The following is a 21,309-nucleotide window of genomic DNA, read 5'->3' as shown; positions in this document are numbered from 1 at the left end:
TCAATATTAACCAATATCTCAGAAGTTTCTTTCTGAGACAGTTATTTTTCTGACGATGGTTGTTTTATCTCGAAAGTAAGAGATCATAGTCACAAGCCAACTTATACAGAATCAATAAGCTCAGATCGTAAATATGCTTAAAGTACTAAAATCACAAAATATAAAAATTAGTTCTTATCGGTACCGCAACTTTGTTTTACAACGCAATCCGACCACTTCTAACACTACCATTGATTGAATCTGTGGATAGATGAATTTATTCGATTTAACAACGACCTTACTTATACTGATTGAAGTAATTAATAGAAATCAGTTAGTAAATAAACCAGTAAAACTGTGCATGTTCGTTATCATGATTTATTAATTTTGGGCATGCTTGAGCTGTCTCTTAGAGGTTTACACCTGAAGAAGAGGATATACATCAGTTCTCGAATTTCAGTGTTTAATTTTGGTAATACATTGATTGCGAATGTCCTAAATGCTGTTAGCATTCAAAACCAACTATCGTACGACCTAACAGAATGTAAAAAAGTCTTCACCGAACTGACTGTAATATTTTTCCGAATTTGTGATTTTGCTGTTTTTTATCTTTTGGCCCGAAATTCAAAACAGTACATAAACAGTAAAAGGCTGTGTACCAAATTTCAATCCTCTAGGACACTTCTATCAAGATTTATAGCACGGAAAACGACACGAATCGAAAAAAAAGACATGCCGACCCTTAATAATGAGTTTTAAAATCAATCAACCGAATTTTGTTTGAGTGCTGTGGAATTTGCTACAAATCAAGATGACCGGTAAACATATTTCACTCTTTACAAATTTGTAAATAAGTTGTGTGTAAATTTCAATAAACATTCAAAATCAACGCCTGCTTCATTATCATACAAATCTTAATAGTCGTAAGCGTTGAATAACTGCGGGGTAACAAACCATTTTGTTTTAGTATTAGCGTTTGCAAAAAATATTAGTTAATTTTCAGTTACCGGCCTAAATAATTACCGGTAGCCGGCCGGTTTGTTACAACTACTTGACTGTTGTCTGATCGTAGCTGTCTAATCTCTGTGTTCTGATTTCTATACGTAATTTGAGGTTAGGTTTTGACAACCTATACATCGTAATTCAAATTTTGTACCTATTTAAAAATTAAAATTTCCTGTGTTTTAGAAGACTAATAAATATGGATAATGTTGTTGGTCAGTCTGGAGGTAAAGATTTGGACGAGGCAAGTGTCAAAACTTCATATATGTTACAGTGCATATGTTATTTCTTAAACTCCTTCAAAGTTGATTGGTTGTACAAAGTACCTTTCCACTAACACAAACTCCAAAATTATTTTATTTTTAGTTAACCAATGTATTAAAACAATTTTATGCACACAGTAAACTAAATAGTAAATTTATTACTATTCTACCTGTTTAACTTAAATCTGGTAGGCACTAGGCCCTACCATGCTAAATGTTGAGAAGTCACCCTTTTTCAACTTTGCAAGTATTTTTTTATAAAAGCTACCAAAGTTGTTATCTACACAATGTTTTATTAACAGCTGTGGATTAAGTAACAATTTTATTATCAACAAACAAATTCTACTACATCAGCGTCCTTCCATTTCTAATCAATCAATAAATATAATTTTGGACCTAGACCTAAACATTTATGGTTTTTTAATGTAACTTGTACCTACTAAAATTAGTTAAAATGTATATTGTTACATTTCAGTACTTTGGTGTTTGTAATTATTATTAACTACAACCTTACTTTTTGATAGTGTCTTTAAAACGCTGTTACTAAAACACCTGTTTAGCTAAATAGTTAAAATTTGTAGCAATCTCTTCTCTTTAAAATATCTTTTTAATGTGATATAGGCTGTCACATGACTATTTGATACGTTATAAACTTCCGAAAAAAACGGTGTATAAAGTACCCAAACTATGTCCCCTTTGATGTTTTTGAAAAATATATAATTTGGAAAATATATTTACACTATAATTGACTATAAATACAACTTTTACAATTGGGATAGTGAATGAATTATTGTTAAAAAAAAAAATAATAAAACAGAGAAACACTTTGGGTTCACAGAAAGATGATCTCGAAGACATAGGTTCTCCAGCCATAACTGATCTTTTAGCTATATTAGACTATAGTTCAGCTTGCGAACAGATAAGCCTACAATGAGGAAACTTATACAGAAACTGGCATGCCTTGAACTAACCTATGTGGAGTGAAGAACTAATATACTGAATTTGGATTCAAAGCTATTTCGGACAGAGTATGATAAGCGGACCTGGTTTTTATATCTCTTTGTATAATCAATACTTCATTTTGAATAACAGAACTATCAGTCTTTATCTGTGTATCTAAAAATAAAAGTAATACGTTTGATATGAAAAGAATCAATTTAATGTACACAAAAACATAACCTCATAAATAAAGTACGATACAACTCTGGCTATCTTAAATAAAGGGGGGCAGCCATTTTGGATAACCAATAGCACACAAAGTAAAATACAACATGTAATCTGACATAGTATTCAGCAAACTGATAACCGGATTCATGGTGTTTCTGTTACATATTATATATATATAGTTTTCTGATAAATCTTTCAAATGCTATCAGATCTTGGATCTCAGCATTTCCAAAAACTTTCTTATTTTATACCCGTCTTCATTATCTTTGACACAGTGAAGGTATAAATTTCCAACTACAAAATTGTTTGTCCAGTAATAATAGTGAAAGATTACTTCTTGCACTGTAATAAAAATACATAAAGAAATTAGAGAAGCACACAGTAAAAGCAGCTTTGCAACTGGCATTCACCAAATATTTTGTGAAATGTGGTCTGTATTAGTTAAAATTCAGGGTAAGGCAGACCCTGATCTGCTATCTGCGATGTATAGTTGCTACATGGAGAAACCAACCATCTTCATTTTAATGGTAACCCCCATATTTTGACCCTAAAGAATTCAGGAAAATAATTTTTAACACCCAAAAATACACCCAAAATGGCACTTTTCGGAGTTAGGGGTAATTTTGAAAGATTTTCAAATGTAAATGTAGTTTGAGCCATACCTCATTTTAAAGATCTCTCTAGTAGCTGACCATTTTGGAAAAAGTTTTAATTTATTTCGCTTCTGGTGTACCTATACCTTGTAGGGTGGTCCAAAGTTGTACGGTTTCACAGTTTTACTTACTGTTACCTCATTAGAAATTGTAGCAAATCCAAATTTTTATTTAAGGTTATCAAAGAAGCACTCTTTCTAAAAATATGTTACAGTTGTCTCTTCTGAATTAAAAAAATGTTATCCCTTGAATTTTGGGTATGGCTGCTTTGTAGCATATGGACAACCCCAAGACGATACCAATGGCCTATTGCTAGCGAACCAAGCTATAGCAGGAGGGTTCATCGATAGACGCTTATAACAGTTTGAAGCTCAATATTTCATGGTATTCTTTGTTAATAGTCCAGGGTCACCTGGCTGTCAATCGTTACGAGTTAAGTATCTCCTATCCCACCAAAATTCCATTCATTCCCTTATGGGTCTCCTGTCGAGTGCCCTCCACCTCCCAAAGAGGAGGACGAGGTTGAGGCGGTTCGTCACTGTTCTGGTTCAGGTAACAGTCAGGAGCAGCCTTGTAAGGCCGTGATATCTAGCCAACATATACTCTAAGCAGATAAGCCACCGCGGCTGGGAGCAAGGGTCATTAAAGCTGGCTGAGGAATGGTCAAGTCATGATCCACACCTCCTGGGATATCTAATTTGTAAATTAACTAACCACCCAACCATTTGGTTGGCGGTAACACATCGTGGTCCTTTCCAAAATGTGCTGGACTGACAGTAAGGCATGTGTGTTTACCAGAAACTGCTGCAGCCATTCGCCTACATCCTGCAAGTGCCTGGCAAGCAGATCAGGGCCAAGCTGGCACACGCATTCAACTACTGGCTCAACATACCAGCCGACAAACTAAATATAGTGGGAGACATAGTCCAGATGTTGCATAACTCTAGTCTCTTGTAAGTGGCTTTTACAGCAGCTATAAGTAATTAGTTTAAGTAGAGTTAATAATTAGTCCCAACTGTTAACCAATTGTTACGTTATCATTTTACACCTGACCTGTTTGGACAGATTGATTTAAGTCTGCCGAAAACAGCAAGAGCTTTGTAATAATTAGCTAACTTTTTCCCTTTTTTTTGTCATTCTAATGTGTGAAATATGTGTTTGTAGCTTATGACATAGATTTAAAATATGCTCTATATCTGTGTGTGGGAACGTGCATGTGCATATGTATTATTATTATTGTATACTCTGTGATATGTACATACAATTTTTTGTTTAATTGATACAATATCACATAACAGGTGAGGCAGACCACCCACGCTGTATGTACAACAAGAGAACGGTCTGGTGTATTGACAAAAGCAATGTGCTTTCCTCATAAATCGCCCATGTGGAGTCCATTGAAAATATACAGTATTCATAAAAATTTATGTTCAGGTTGTTCTAAAATTAAAAGTTAAGTGTTCGAAAAGTCAATGAGTATTTTGGTATTAATCCCCAAACTCAAATTTTGAAATATTAAAAATCCATATGTCAAAGATTTTAAATAGCAACATATATGTTGTACATAATTTTGAATGTCTTGTTAACATATACGAATAAAGTGTATTTTTAAACTTGTTTTGTACCTCCAATGGTTTGTTAAAAATAAACAAATCTGTTTTTCATATAATTTTTCCAATATTTTATAGTGACACTATACCTTAGCCATTCATAATTCGTACTACTTGAAAAATGTTTAAACAAAACATTTTTGAAACAATTCAAAGCAAACTGACACTACCGACGATCATCCGCGGCGCCTACGATCAGCTGTGTAGACTCGCTTGTAGTACGACGAAAAATATAAGTATTTCATTACTAAAACGTGACCCAGGGATCTCAAAACCAACAAATACGAACTTAGACAACCAATGAACATAATAAAAATGTTTGAATCCAAAAATAAGATGACTGAGCTAAATAATACAATTAAATAACACGACCCGAGCTATAATCGGGCGCCGGTAGCGGGCGCTGCCGACGCAGCCCGACCTATACTCGGGCTCAGGGTACAAAGTGTTAACATTCAAGTATTTTAGTAGCAATGCAATAGTTACAAAGAATTGAACTATTAAGTGTAAGGTATCAATATAACTAAATACGTTTGTACAGGCCAAAAACTCAGTTTATTTAATGGTTTGAAATACCGTTAAAGTAATACACATTGTAATTTATAAATGAACGTTGAGAAAATAACAGTAATCTTACTTACCTTATTTCACTAGTTTACAGGTGTTCAAACTGTAATCCATTATTTTCTAAACACAGTTCTGCTCTGGAACTCAAGCTATCAACAGCTCGCAACACCTATTGGCCACTGATCAAATTTACAGCATTCCTGATGCACTGCCTCATATCTTCGACTGTTGTTGGACGTGTAGAGTATACTAAATCTTTCAACCTACTCCATAGGTAGAAATCTAGACATGTTAAATCAGGAGTTGTTGGACAGTTGACAGGTCCACCTTTTTCGATCCATCTTCTAGGATATTATTCATTGAGAGTTTTCTAACGTTGTTGGCGTAATGAGGCGGTCATCAGCTAAACCTATCAGTAAGTTAGTCAAGTGATTCATCAAAAAGTTGTTGTAAGTCCGCATCGAGGTGTTCTGCGAAGAAATAGGGACCTACAGTTTTGCTACCAACCAATACCACACCACAGCTAATAAATAGTATAATGGAACAGTTGGAAATACAATTAAAAATATTTAGATTAGGGTTAAATTCTTTTACACTAGCCTTCAAAACAGATTGTGTGTGTTTATTGAACAGAATTGATGACATACAAGACAACTCAATCCTACGAAGAGGAATTCCCGTGGCTCATTCAATTTATGGAGTAGCTAGTACAATCAATGCTGCCAACTATGTCATATTTTTAGCTGTTGAAAAAGTCTTACGCTTAGAACATCCTGAGGTAAGATATTTTTCATCTTTAGTGTATTGTTTACATGTCTGTTTTAAATATTTTGAAATTGGACAAACTAAAATTAACCTATTTTCATGACATTATTGGATGACATGTTCCTAATGCTGATGAGGATAATATATAACAGTGTTTACATCCAGTAACCTTAAGTGCAGATCAATACACCGTCGGTGTAGATCATTTTTACTTATTTTGATCATCTGTATTTCTTATTTTAATTGCTATTTGATTGTATTTAGTCTTTCTTTATAAATATCATTCAATCAATATATATTTGTACACTACATGTGCAAGTCATCAAGTTAGTGAAGGAGGCATATTACTCCTTGGATGAGTACTTGCTTGATAGCTGGAACTAATTTGTTGCACTCTCCCGTTTTTTAATAGGTATTAATTTTATTGTTTTTCTTTTTTATTTATTTTTATTATATTATTTGTTGTAAATGCAAATTGATATACAAAATGTAGTTTAAATTTAGGTAGGCTAGTTTATATTTTGTCTTTGATGATGCACCTTTATTGCGTACCTTCTACCCATATAATATGTAATGTGCAAATAAAGAATGACTGTTGACTACATTTTATAACATTGAACCTTACATTTAAAAAAACTAGTGCTTTATCAGATAAAAGATATTAAAGTTAAATAAAAATTAACTTAATTTTCAATGTATCACTAAAAAATGCCTTAACATCGTAAACATTGGATTTTAATATAAATTATCTTAGAGCACTAAACCATTTAGTGTCCATTTAGATTAATGAACATTTTAGAGCTTTATGTCATTTATTTTGTATAGGTTGTGTTTTGTCCTATAATTTTGAGTTATCAGAGGGAATTTGAAATATGTGAGTGCAATATCTAGTAATAATATAGTAATATTTTAATTAACGTGTTAATGGAAATTAATAAGTATGAAACTGTTACATGAATTAAAGTATTGCTACTTATAATAATTTTTATAATTTACTCACATGACAAGGTTAAAGGTTCTAGTATACTCATTGTTTCATAGTCGATTTGAAACACCTTATATGAAGTGCACACTGTGTAAGATAAATATATTATACTTGAACATAAAGTAGAATAATACCTACAAAACAATAATTTATAAATTAACCACAATTTGTCTGCTTAATTTAGTAAGGACAATCTTAAGTTGACTGCCAAATAAATATATAAAAACTTAAGGACACAGTTTTAAAGTTTCTTTTGATAACATTTTATTACTATGTGATAAACATTCCTAGTATTAGTACCAATTATTAGTTTACTTCTAGGCAACGAAAGTTTGTGTAGAGCAACTGTTGGAGTTACACAGAGGACAAGGAATAGAAATCTATTGGCGTGACAACTTCCAGTGTCCATCTGAGGAAGAGTACAAACAGATGACCATACGAAGTAAGTTTGTGTATCAATTCTAACAGGTATTGTTTAAATTTGTCATATGTATCTTGTTCTTTGTTTGAAGTTTGTTTTTGACAATGGAAGGATTGTGAAGGAAACAGGAAAAGTCCTTGATGGTTGGTCGGCGAATGCAGACCTATTGTGACCGGTAGTCTGTAGTTCAGTTTTAATAATTAGTGTTTTGTTTATGTTTTTATTAAGTACATATTTTATTAGAGTTAGTGTGCATAGAGTTGACACAAAACATGGTGGTTGTGATTCCTGAATTTTGCGTGTCACATCGCTCTGGTGTGATTTGTTTGTTTTAATTATATGTTAGGTTAGTTATTCACCTGAAGAAGAGATCAGATAGCAGATCTTATAAAACGTAATGTTACTGATTTTTTTTTATATAACTGAACAATGGAACATTTCCGAAAAAATCCTGTTTCCTTCATGTGTTTTGTGTTTTATGTTGCTTAACAAATGGTTTGCAAGAAAACCGGTCATTTTTTGTATTTGCCAGGAATATAGTGCTTTCAGTACCTCCAGAAGAGCTGACTATCACCTTAATCAATTGAAGTGCTATGTCTTTTTATTCCAAATTTGTTATAGACAAATTTTAGATTTATTATTTAAATCAGTTTATTTGTAGCAACTTTTAACAATAAATGTTTTGGTAATTAATAACCATTTTGTTCATTTAATTATTTAATTTCCATCTGTTAATTAGTAACTGATTATGACCAACTGTATTTATTGGTCTAGGTTTTTAGACTAAATAGTACTAAAGTTATATGATTATGTCAGTGGTTTAATTATTAATTTGGTCTTGATGGAAATGTTCCATTTCAGGTAGTTGTGTGATAAAGAGGACGCAGAAGGTGAAAACATACAGGATGTAAATTAAGTCGTGATATGCCAGGATATATTCCAAACGGATTGAGATATCAACTTACAATCTTCACCATATTTATTAAAATACTTTTTTGGAGGAAATTAAAAATTCTCCCTCCTTCCTTTTTAAAGGGGGGGTAGCTTTACATTTTCAAACTGCAACCCCTATCTTGTGACATGTTGGTTTAAAGGTTGCGGCGAGTGCCGCTACAGTTTTGAATTTGGCGCGCGTTTATCCGTCTGTTGCCGCGAACGCTATAGCCAGCTGCGCCGACCTCTAGCCTTTAGCTCAAACATAGGAGCCTCCTACCATCCGGAATTCTTCCGGACAGGTTTCTGGTAGGATGGTTCCTGCTAGGTTTTCAGGCTGTGACAGGAGGTTGTGCACACAGGAGTCGTTGTGCAGCTTTCGAGCAGGGTGGACCGGGAGAAGTTAGCGTGGGTGGTCTAGATTTTAGTAGTATTTTGTTAGGGAACCTTTCGGAACTATACCCAAATTATTAGTATTTATTTAGTCATCAAAGCTGGTTACGTTTTGGAATAGACGGAATCTAGTGGTGGATCCACGGATTATTCCTCTATAAGGTCCCACCTTCCGGTCGCGACGCCACGAGGTCGCAAATATTGGTAGCGCGAGCCGTCCGCCTCGGATTCCCAACACCATTCCTAACCCAGCATTAATTTTAATTTCACGCTTTCCGTCCATTTTTTTTTTAGTTTTCGTATTAACAGTGGTAATTTCTCAAACTATGGCGTAAATCACCCCAGGGCAGCGACCGACGCCAGGAGGGAAGCAGCGACCTTCACCAACAGAATCAGATAACTAAATTAGTTCTAGTCATTTAAAATAAGCTTAAAGTGTAAACCGTTTATTACTTGAATTAATTTAAACATTTATTTTATTGTTCTCAGTTTAACTTTAATAAAATTTCCATAGTTCAACCTTAATAATTTAATACTTTTTTTGCCCTTTTTATAAAGTAATTTCTTAAATATAAATAAATTCTTAAATCGTATTTTTTTAATAACTAATAACAGTAAAGTCTCATTTAAGCTTTAACTAAGCAGAGTTACGACTTGTTTAACCAAGTTCTATAGTTTTTTCTTTTATACTAGTAACCTGAAGTACACTTTGTATTAGACTGTAACACCATTTTTTTCACTAATTATAGGTGTTATGCAGTATTTTTCTTTGTTAACGTTATTGACATAACTGTCCATTTATTTATTACAGCCACAATTCCTTTTTCAAGTTTTTCATAAGGATTAAGTCTTTTAAAATTTATTATCACGGAGTTCGTAATTTCCGTCTGTCTGTCTGTTTCAAACAAGAATTTCTCGTTTCGTTTTAAGACAGTTTTAAAATTTAAATTTGACATTTTTCTTTGTAATTATACTTATAGTTCTAAGCTCGCAATTGTTATAATTATTTTACTTCATATTTTTATCCGAATTAGATCTTATTTTTGGAACTGCAGTAATATTTTTTCGACACAAGTTTAGTCAGTTTGCCGTGCAAGCACGTAATTGCGTAGGCAGAGTTCCTCAGATCCGGTTTTTGTATCACTCCGTAGATAACGAAGTCTAATTATTTTAATCTACATTATAGATTTTACTACTACAGTTAAGTACGAATATCTTATAATTTCCGGTCAATGTTTTAAGGTACTACGTAAGTTATCTTTGTAAGTAAACGGTAATTTGTTTTCGTTTTCACTTAAATAAATTGTAAACCGAATGATTTCTTTAAATTATTTTACGACTTAGCCTTATATACGTTTAGATGTTGGTTATATTAGTTAGTGTTAAACACATAATAATAACTGGTGCTTTTGTTTTGTGTAAAATTACAGCTTGCGACGATCATTTGTAACTAACCTTGAGTTACGAATACAGGTAAGGTAGTTGGTGACTTTGTTATTTTTGTTATAGCCAATATTTTTACTTTCGGTAGAATCTTAACCTTTGTGTTCTAAATATCACTTCGCTTGGAAATATGTTTAATGTTGGATTCGAGCATTTGTTTCAGGTACTCAAACAGTTGTTACAATAATTATAAGTCTAACAATGCAATTTGAGTATAATAAATTTTTATTTATTTAAAAGAGATAGACAAGCTAATTTACAGAGAAAATTTTATAAAAAATTAAACTACTTAAACTTTTTTAACATCAATATAAAACTAATTTATAATTTATTAAAGTAACTACCTGATTTTTTTTCCTCCCAGTAGGTGTTGGTTTGCTGTATTTTTCTCAAAGCTAGGTCAGCCCAAGTTGTTTGAAATAATTGTTTTTTACTGTTATTGTTTTCAGACTCCTCTAGTCTAATAATTACAAAAGTAAACATATTGGTACCAGTTTCCCTTGTATAGCTTGTTGTGTTCTTATTTTCGCTCTCTTTAAATATGTATAAACCAGAACAATTCCCCAAAACTGTAGCGTGGATTAAAGAGTTTAAAAGCAACTCAGGTCCGGGATCAATGCTCTCTATTGGGCATCACACAGCAGGTACACTTGAGGGAATGAGAGTTCAGCTTCGTGCTTATATTAAAGAAAAATATAAATTAGGTGATATCGACTCAGACGAAAAATATTAATGAATCCAAATTAGAAGCTACAGCAGCCTCGACTGATGTTACACCAACAGTCACACAACAATCTGAGGTACAGTCCAACATAACATACACACCTTCACAAACAATAATAGATCCGAATATACAAAATTTGATAGTGGCTATGCAACAACTTTACACAAACGACAGTTGAACGCACTACAGAAGTAGTGTCTTCACAAGATTGCCGAGTTATTCTCAAGCCATAATAGAGATAGTGATGCGACATTTCCTTCTGTTGTTCGCGAAATGATTAGAGCCCTGCCTATGACTTCAGGTTCTTCCCTCCCAGACCTCGTACAATTTGTAATTAAAGCTACAGAAATATTCAACTTGAACCTTGTAAGTGACAAACTATTTATTACAAATACTATTCCGCGGACTGAGGGGTAGACTTCGTGGCATATGGTTAAATGCTATCACGTCTAATCTTAGTTGGCTCTCACTGGTCCAGACTATACGTACTTCACTCTTAACTGATAGAACACTGAGGGAAGCTCAGAATCAGTTCTTGTACCGCCAGCAAACTAACTCAGAGTCCTTAGCTGACTATGTACACAGCATTAGTGCCATGTTTTACATTTTTAAACCCTACAGTAGATAATGCAGTTGTCTTTACTACTATTATGGCAGGTCTCAATCCCTCCACTAGAGCCTGCTTATCAGGACTTATAACACCACACTGCATTAATGATCTTTTAAAATTGGCCCCCACAGTACATGACTTACGTCTTACATATTACGACACTCCACAAACAACCAACGTACCCCCACCTACATCCCTTCATAGTTCCATACCATATAATCAAAGTTTTCAATAAAAACAACAGATTGTTTTACAACCGAAGCAGTGGCCACTCTAACCATACTAACGGTCAACACCACTACCAAAATCACCGGTCACGTAACTTTTAATCAATATAAAACCTCAAAATAGTCGTAATGGCGGTCATTCACACTTGGAATCAGGGAATAACCATTCAGGCCAATATTACACCAAAAAACAACACAAGTCAGCGTAACTACCAAAACGGTCAGCAGAATAGGCAAGCTAATTATTCTGGTCAGTCCAATTTCCAGGCCGAAACATTTTAAACTTCCCAGGGAGGCATTTTTAGACAGGGAAAATTGTCTCCCCTAAACCGAAGGTGAATTGCCCTGTCCGCTCTATGGCACCTTCCTTGCCCAAAGTAGATCCCCTTACTATCTGGCTATCCATAAAAGAAATCAAACTTGAAGCACTAATTGATACAGGCTTCCACATACTCAATAATATCTGGGTCAGTCTTTAAGGATCTACAGAAAGGTAAAGGGTTTTTACGTCAACTCACTTAACACCAGAACTCAAGCCTTGACAGCGAATGGTACTTACATGAATTTCCAAAAACAGATTAAATTTGCATTTTAAAATTTTACACCTTTCCTGGACTTTTCCTTTCTTTGTATCAGATAGCCTACCGGTGGCAGTTGTTTTTTGGGTTTGGACTTTGTAGATCACAGTTAAAATGGTGATCAATGCGGCTCAGCGTAAAATAACTTTTTCCTTTGACACAACCTTAATTATTAATCAATTCCAGGATCAGTCAGCTCAACCCAACATAGAATCAACTCATACAGCACCAACATTAGGAGAAAACTTGAACACAAAACAAAAAACACATTTTAAAAAAACCTATTGCAGCAGTACCCGGATACCATAACACCATGCCTTGGCAAAACCAACTTAATATCTTATACCATCCGTATAACAACTAATAAGATTGTCCGCTCAAAACCTTTTTCATTATGCTCCTCCCAAACTGAAAGAGCTAAACAGCCATATTAAAGACCTGTTGAGTAAGGGTTATTATTCGTCCTAGTGACTCTCCATATTCAAGTCCGGCGTTTTTAGTCCCGAAAAAGAATGGTAAAAGTCGCATGGTGGTAGACTACCGTCTCATAAATAAGATGGTTGAGCTGGAGAAACACTCCCATGCCAACGGTGGAGTCAGCATTCCAGTATTTAGGGAAGGCTTCTCATTTTTCCCACCTGGACCTTGTAAGCGCTTATAATCAAATTCCTCTTGATGAGAATTCCAAAAAATATACGGCTTTTGTCACAAGCACAGGTTTGTTACGAGTATAACTATCTGCCCTTCGGCTTAGCTTCCGGTGGCATGGTTTTGGCAAATCTACTTGACAAAGTCTTTGGAGATATAAAATTCAAATTCCTTTTTGTTTATTTTGATGACCTAAGTTGTCTTCAGTAACAGTTTTCAACGAGCATGTACAGCATCTTAAAAATAGTTTTAGACAGGCTTAGAGATGTGGTCTGACTGTTTAGTCCTGAAAAAATGGTTGTGGCATCTCCTAGAATAGAATTCCTTGGTTCACATATTTCATAATGGTAAAATCAGTCTAAATCCTGACAGAAGTAAACCTATCGACTCCTACCCAACACCTAAGAATTTTAAAACAACTTTCTAGGTTTCTGGGAATGTGCTCATATTACTCGAGATTCATTTAAAGGCTTTTCTCAGATTTCGGAACCTTTAAATTCTTTAAAAAGAAAGGGCGGTTCCATACATATGGGGACCTTCTCAGGAGGAGGCATTCAAAACCCTTAAAGCAATTTTAGTATCTTCACCTGTTTTGAGGCTACCCGAACTTTGAAAAACCCTTCACGTTGCAGACCGATGCCTCTGGCACGGCTGTGGGTGCGGTCTTGTCCCAGGAAACTTTTGATGGCAGCCTAGCACCTGTTGCTTACGCCAGTCGTGCCCTGAACCTCCATGAAAAGAACTACTCAACCTTTGAACTGGAGGCTCTCGCTGTTGTGTTTGCTTTGGAAAAGTTCAGAACTTACTTAGAGCATAGAGAATTTTCTCTTTTTGTGGATAATAGTGCTCTTTTCCTGGTTGCTGAACCACCCCAGGCAAATTGGAAAAATAGCACGATGGATTGCCTTAATAAACACATTTAAATTTCAAGTCAGTCACATTAAGGGCAAAGAGAACGTTGTTGCAGACTGCCTCTCTCGTTTGTACGAGGAAGACTCCACAACTCCCAACAAGATGACACAAGTTCTACACCTTCAACAAACAAACCCAAAAATCCTACCTCAAAATGTTTAGTTCTTTTCTCTCTACCAGAAGCCTTCCAAGACATAAGAGAACATCAAGCCCTAGACCCAGAATTAAAAAATATAATTAAGTCAATTAAGTCTGGACAACACCCTCCAAACTATGAAATAATTGATAATGTCTTAGTCTATAAAAACCCCTTCCCAGAGCAGACCGCGTGTTGTTGTTCCCAAAAAACTACACCACATGCTATTTGCCATGTATCACACGTCCCCATAGTTGGAGCACATTTGGGAATCTCCAAAAACACTAAATCGGTTAAAAAGAATATTTTACAGTTCCGATCTTACTACAACAATAACTAACATGGTTAAATCATGCTTGCAGTGCCAGCGCTGTAAGCAAGCCCCAAACACAAAATATGGTTATCTATCGTCTGATCTAGCTCAAAGACCTTTTGAAAAGATCATGATTGACTATGTTGGTCCTCTCCCTAGAACAAAACGTGGTCACCAGTGGCTACTAACCATTGTAGACGCGTTTAGCAAATTTTCTGTCATGATCCCAACTAAGAATTCAAACAGCTTTAACTATAGTAAATGCCCTTAAATGAGGCCTATTTTTCCTACTTTTGGGTTTCCCCAGTCTATTGTCTCCGATTCTGGCAGTTGTTTCAAATCTCATCAGTTCAAAAACATGTGCGATGAGCTTGGGATTAAACACATTTAGGACTTCTCCTTATTAACCCGAAAAAGTTCGCACGCTGAACGTGTGAACAAAAATATCGGAGTTGCCTTGCGAATTTTCCACCACAAAGACAATACTCAGTGGGATGAAAACCTACATTAATTTTCAAACCGCCTTTAATTCTTCTAAGCACGAGAGCACTGGCACATCACCCTCTGAAATATTTTTGGGATACACTATCCGCACTCCTTTGGAAAATAAATGGAATCTTGACCAACTTCTAGAACCTAATTCTGAACCAAGAAACATGGAACAGAGATGGAGTAAAAGCTCTAGACAATCTGATCCGTGCTAAGGATAAAGTATCCAAACAGTATATAATAAAGGTCGAGCACAGGTTCCCTTTAGAGTGGGTGATACAGTTATGTATCGACTATTTAACCTGAGTAATGCACCCAAACACATCTCAGCCAAGTTGCAGCCTATGTGGGTCTAAACCTTTGGAAATTGAGACCTTTACTTCCCCTGTAACAGTTGCCTTGCGTGACCCAAAAACCAAGAAATTTGTGAGGTCAGCACATGTATCCCATATTAAAAAGTGCATTCTCCCAACTCCACGACAATGATCTGCCACTAGATATTTCCTCTATTCCGAAAAAGCCATTGTGATATTAGGTTTAATTTGAGTTTATTTTCATTCTTCTTTCATTTTACACCTTACAAATAACATTTCCTTTTCTTTTTCTTCTCTTTCTTTGGGACCCTGCATTGGTGGCTCTGCCTGGCACTGAGGTGGATTTGGCTAAGGAGTCCACCTGCGTGTGCTCTCCTCTTGCTACCTGGTGTTGGGTTTTTGGCAATTCTGATGTTTGGTTCCAAACTGTCTACTATACACTTACACGGGGATGGGTGGTTATGAGATCTGCCATTTAAATTTTTTTTTGTTTGAAGTATTTACAGCTTCCTTGATTTAGTATTTATTTATATTATTTTTCTGTAATCAATATTGGGAGCAGCGACAGTCTCATTGCCTCCTGATGCGCAACCCCAAACACACTTCATTAACACATCTTTAACTATCTCTATCCTATTAATTAATTTTTTTTTTGGTTAAGTTATAACTTAAGGCATTTAGGGATAGAGAATAATTTGTATCGATAAATGCTTTAGAACCGACATTATTTAGCATTTCCCTTATAGTCGACTTTTCAACAAAGTTTTCTCCTATATACAACTAGGCTAAAGCTATAGCGAAGCACTCACGCCAGTTAGTCAATCGTTATTTATTGCTATAAATGTTTAATCTCTGTGTAATTTAGTGTTCGAGTATGGTTTTTCGTGATAAAATATTACTTTGTATTTTCGAGAGCATGCGTGTTACGACCCTTATAATGGTCAGTTATATGTATATTTATTTGTATGTGTTAGTTATACAGAGTGGTTATCCTATCCACATATTAATGGTTATTACCAATCATTTCCTGGCCTACTAACTCTGAGCCAACAGGAGTTTTTTTTTCTCTTGAGTTATTGTTTGTTGGCCCTTTCCTTCTCGATCTGAACACTCCATTTAGGGAAAACTACTCGCCATATGTCACCAAACAATCTTGAAAAACTAATAGGGTAGATAAGTTTAAAGAACTTGTTAGCAGACCAATTCTCCTCTTTCCTTGCCTTTTATGACTGTAGTCACTGGGAGACCTCATCATTTAGATTTGGATTTATTTTTTCCAATGGCCATTTAATCTTTTCACCACCTTTCCTGTATTTCAAATATTGAAAGAATATGAACAAACAATTAATTGTATATGTTCTTCCAGAGAGGTCATGGGGACCTTTCACTCCCTCTCATTCTGCGTCCGGTAGATTGGCTTGTTGGCAGCAGGCTTTGTCTCCCGCTGCGGGAGGGGGGGAGGGAAGTAAGGGGAACAGGACTAGGATTATGGCCAGCTACGATGGAAGAAAATATTCTATGAGTTACACAAGAATTAAATTTCCTTAACTTCCCCTTTCCTACTTGGCCTAATTTTGGAGGGAAATCTGAGTCTGATGATGGGGCTGAATGAAGGTCGTGATTCTCAGTCAAACACAGTTTCCAGAATCCTCATTCCTTTTAACCTAGACTATCTTCTATAATTTAATTAAACTTTTTAAAGAAGCCCAACCTTAACCTTGGAAGAGTTAGGAAGTATTTAGCAGGTATTGTGACATATTGGTGATAGATAGATCTTAGTTGCTTTCCACTTATGGGTTGAAGTTGTCTGTGGTTGAGGACTGGAGCTGTTCAGCGAGAATGGGCGCGGTTTTCTGCACCGCCTTCTGCATGGTAGTGTTATTTGAAAATTTTAGTAAACTCTGCGTTCTAGTTTAAGAATTTTGGCTCAATTTAACCATAACTGGTTCACTTCCAGATAACTTTTCCTCTCACCCATTCTACCACTCTTAATGGCTAAGCCTTCGAACTCCTCGGAGAAGGAGGGGAGGATGCGGCGAGTGCCGCTACAGTTTTGAATTTGGCGCGCGTTATCCTTCTGTTGCCGCGAACGCTATAGCCAGCTGCGCCGACCTCTAGCCTTTAGCTCAAACAATAGGAGCCTCCTACCATCCGGAATTCTTCCGGACAGGTTCTGGTAGGATGGTTCCTGCTAGGTTTTCAGGCTGTGACCGGAGGTTGTGCACACAGGAGTCGTTGTGCAGCTTTCGAGCCAGGGTGGACCGGGAGAAGTTAGCGTGGGTGGTCTAGATTTTAGTAGTATTTTGTTAGGGAAACCTTTCGGAACTATACCCAAATTATTAGTATTTATTTAGTCATCAAAGCTGGTTAGGTTTTGGAATAGACGGAATCTAGTGGCGGATCCACGGATTATTCCTCTATAAGGTCCCACCTTCCGGTCGCGACGCCACGAGGTCGCAAGGTCAATTCAAAAGAAACATGACACAAAGAAATCATCTCTATGACGTTTCTAACAAAATTTATGAGCATATAACATAAAAAAATAATCTGTAGGGACAATGCCACCAATGTCTTGCGCATATCAACATAATGCATGCGTGATATCTTTCAGTAAAACTTTGAGGTGCCCAACTTATCCCTTTACTTAGTATCTAATTTTTGTGGTAAGCATAGTTTTGGTAAGAGGTGTCTTTTTCTAGGTGACATTACAATGTAAGAGGTATTGCCCATAATCTTTGCTTGAAACGTAGTAAAGATGTTTTCTTAGTGTCATTGTGTTTCTTTTTAATTTACCTTTAAACATGTCACAAGATAGGGGTTGCAATTTGAAAATGTAAAGCTACCCGCTTCTACCCCCCTTAAAAAGGGGGAGGGGGAGAATTTTTAACTTCCTCAAAAAATCCATAAAAGTATAAGTATGGTGAAGGTTCTACATCGATATTTCAATCTGTTTGGAATATATCCAGGCGTATCGAGACTTAATGTATACCCTGTATATATGTACATGTGCAGCAGTTGAGTGGTTAAACATGGAATAGTACTCCTTTACTTTTTATGTTCCTGAATGGGAAGTGAAAAGAAAAAATTATAACAGAAGTCCAACAAAACTATATTAACTCCTTCATGGTTTGCGACCAAATACTATGTTTGTAGCGATTGCATAAAAGGGTGCTTCTGATGTAATATTAGACATTGTTATATTGTTCCTGTTTTATTCTGTTGTTTGCTCTAATATTGCACAAGAAGCATTTCTATGACAACCGCAAGTAGGCCTGGTGTTTTCTACTTGTCAGCACTTTTTGGTCCTCTGTCATGAGTGTTTGGTGAGTTGCTGTAGTCGCACAGTACAGACAGCTACAGCATGTTGATGCATGTCACCTGTCCTGGAGTATATTATAGCTTTATTTCTAGTCGCACAGTACAGACAGCTATTGCGTGTTGTTGCATGTCACCTGTCCTGGAGTATATTATAGCTTTATTTCTAGTCGCACAGTACAGACAGCTATTGCGTGTTGTTGCATGTCACCTGTCCTGGAGTATATTATAGCTTTATTTCTAGTCGCACAGTGCAGACAGCTATTGCGTGTTGTTGCATGTCACCTGTCCTGGAGTATATTATAGCTTTATTTCTAGTCGCACAGTGCAGACAGCTATTGCGTGTTGTTGCATGTCACCTGTCCTGGAGTATATTATAGCTTTATTTCTAGTCGCACAGTGCAGACAGCTACAGCGTGTTGTTGCATGTCACCTGTCCTGGAGTATATTATAGCTTTATTTCTAGTCGCACAGTGCAGACAGCTATTGCGTGTTGTTGCATGTCACCTGTCCTGGAGTATATTATAGCTTTATTTCTAGTGTTTATTTTGTCATGGAAATATCCTATGCATAAACAGACAATTGGCTTCACTTGTGTGATGGCACAGACACGGATACTGAAAATGACAGTGGACAATACATAATAAAAACAAAAAAAATATGAAAAGACACTAAAAATAACTTCTTTTCCATCAGAAACATATACATCTAAACTAAACTAACCTGTTTCAGTAAAAAAACATAAAAAATTCATTGAAACAACATAACTTCAAGTACCTAAAAACCATTTAAGGGGTTAATTGTATCCAAGCATTTATGATTTATACAAGTTTCATAATATTAATTAATGTATGTCCTACTGAATAAATTATGTATTTTCTAAACAGGAATGTGTATTAAATTTTCAGAAACTGGTGGCCTGTTCATGCTCGCTATTCGATTGATGCAGTTGTTCAGTGAAAACACATCCGATTTCACCAAACTGACTGGAATTCTGGGACTGTATTTCCAAATAAGAGATGACTATTGTAATCTATGCCTTCAAGAAGTAAGTTATACATTTAAACTTATTACAATGACACTACAATTTTCTGTGTTAAGTAAAGAAGAGTACTTAATTTTCCATAACGTTACCGCCTAATTTTTACGACTATTTTAATTTTAAAATTTGTGTCCAATTTATTAAAGGTGCAATTTTTTATATCTCAATGAGTATGAGTATGCTTCTAAATAATATTTATACCTCACTAAAATTTTAAATAGTAATTGGGACATTTTTGTAACTTGTAAAAAAGTGTAAAACTCAAAAGCCATTGAGTGTTTTTTCTGCGTGTCAAATCCCATTTAGCTTGGCCATATAGGTCGGTTTTTCACTAAAGTGAAAAAATCAAAGTTGTTATTCTCTTTCTATAATCCTCGTTTGTCTGTAGTGCCAAAGATGTTATTTGTAGAAGTTTGTAGTCAGTTTGAACCTAAGAGGAAGAGTTACTGGTTTCACTTTCTCACAGCTGAGCATTTTGTTAAGTTTTATGAACATATTCTAAACTATGAAGATATTACTTTGTCTACTTGTGACTAATTATATGATATTTTTCAGTACTCTGAGAATAAGAGTTTTTGTGAAGATCTTACTGAAGGGAAATTCAGCTTTCCGATAATACATGCCATCAGGAGCCGACCAGACGATCGGCAAGTCATACGTATCCTTTATTCGCTTTTGCCTTTATGAAGTTCTAAAAACGTTTTTTTTTTGCATATTTGTAAGCTTTTGGGAAAATAGCTATTGTAAAATTACTATCCAACATATTTTCATGATTTTGATGTGGTTTTTTTTGTAATGAAATGAAGAATATAAGACATATTGTTGCAAACAAAATTTGCTTTATAAAAATATAAATATTTAGTTTTTACAAAAAAAGTGTTTTGCTTTTTTATCAAATGTTAAGTTTGAACCTAATTTGAGTATATGCAGTATTTTTCAGATTTTTTCCGTTATACCATGATAAAGTCCAAACAATTCTAAATAAAACCCATATATAATATATGATTCTACAATAAAAACAAACATGTCATTATATGTATAAACATAGTGCTAACCGGTACAGACATTTTGTAAATTATTGTACTTCATTTGTAGGAGTTTAGAAATGACATAGTGATAGTTGAGTTTTCACAATACATAAAATAACACATCAAGGTAATACAAATGAATATGATTAGTACATTTAGAGACAAATACTTGCTTACATTTCTTTTGTTTGAGTATCAGCAACTTTGTAAAATCCAAAATAAATATAGCTATCTGGTTATTTGGCCAAAATAACCTTGTACTATATAATAATATATGAATAAAGATTTTAATATTCTATATTCTATTCTGTAAATGATTACAAAATTATGTACTTTCCTTGACTGAACCCCAGAGATCTTAAGACAACGGACTCGTGACGTGGAAGTGAAACGCTATTGTATCACCCTGCTGGACAAGTTCGGTTCGTTCAGTCACACACGTGACACCCTGTCTCAGCTGGACAGAGACGCACGGGACGAGGTGGCCAGGCTGGGGGGCAACCCACTCATGGAGGCTATCCTCGATGATCTGCTCAACTGGGACAGGCCCAAGTAAGGTAAGTCGATAAGTTCGGTTCATTCAGTCACACACGTGACAGCCTCTTTCAGCTAGACAAGGACCTATAATGGCAGTACGTAAGTTAGGCTAGGTTGGGTTAGAAACCTAACCTAACCCAATCTGAAGTAAACTTACATCATAATACAGCTTGATAAGCTTACTTGATTTATTAAGGTAAGCTTGATTTGAGAATCAAATAACATCAGTATCTAAGATCCATACAATCCCCAGGA

General features: G+C 35.3%; 1 protein-coding gene across 1 annotated transcript; it reads left to right on the top strand.

Annotated features, from left to right (window-relative positions):
* The first annotated feature begins 1,035 nt into the window (after nucleotides 1–1,035).
* On the top strand, nucleotides 1,036–21,074 carry LOC124359035 (geranylgeranyl pyrophosphate synthase). The gene is made up of 7 exons (XM_046811386.1): nucleotides 1,036–1,225; nucleotides 3,863–4,017; nucleotides 5,875–6,019; nucleotides 7,313–7,433; nucleotides 19,356–19,495; nucleotides 20,045–20,147; nucleotides 20,871–21,074. The coding sequence occupies exons 1-7, from the start codon at nucleotides 1,181–1,183 to the stop codon at nucleotides 21,071–21,073; spliced, it is 912 nt and encodes a 303-aa protein (XP_046667342.1). The 5' UTR covers nucleotides 1,036–1,180; the 3' UTR covers nucleotide 21,074.
* The last annotated feature ends 235 nt before the right edge of the window (nucleotides 21,075–21,309 follow it).

Source organism: Homalodisca vitripennis, chromosome 4 (genome assembly GCF_021130785.1).
Source record: "Homalodisca vitripennis isolate AUS2020 chromosome 4, UT_GWSS_2.1, whole genome shotgun sequence".
Lineage (NCBI taxonomy): Eukaryota > Metazoa > Arthropoda > Insecta > Hemiptera > Cicadellidae > Homalodisca > Homalodisca vitripennis.
Note: the sequence above shows the minus strand (reverse complement) of the source record. Positions and strands in the feature narration are given on the sequence as shown.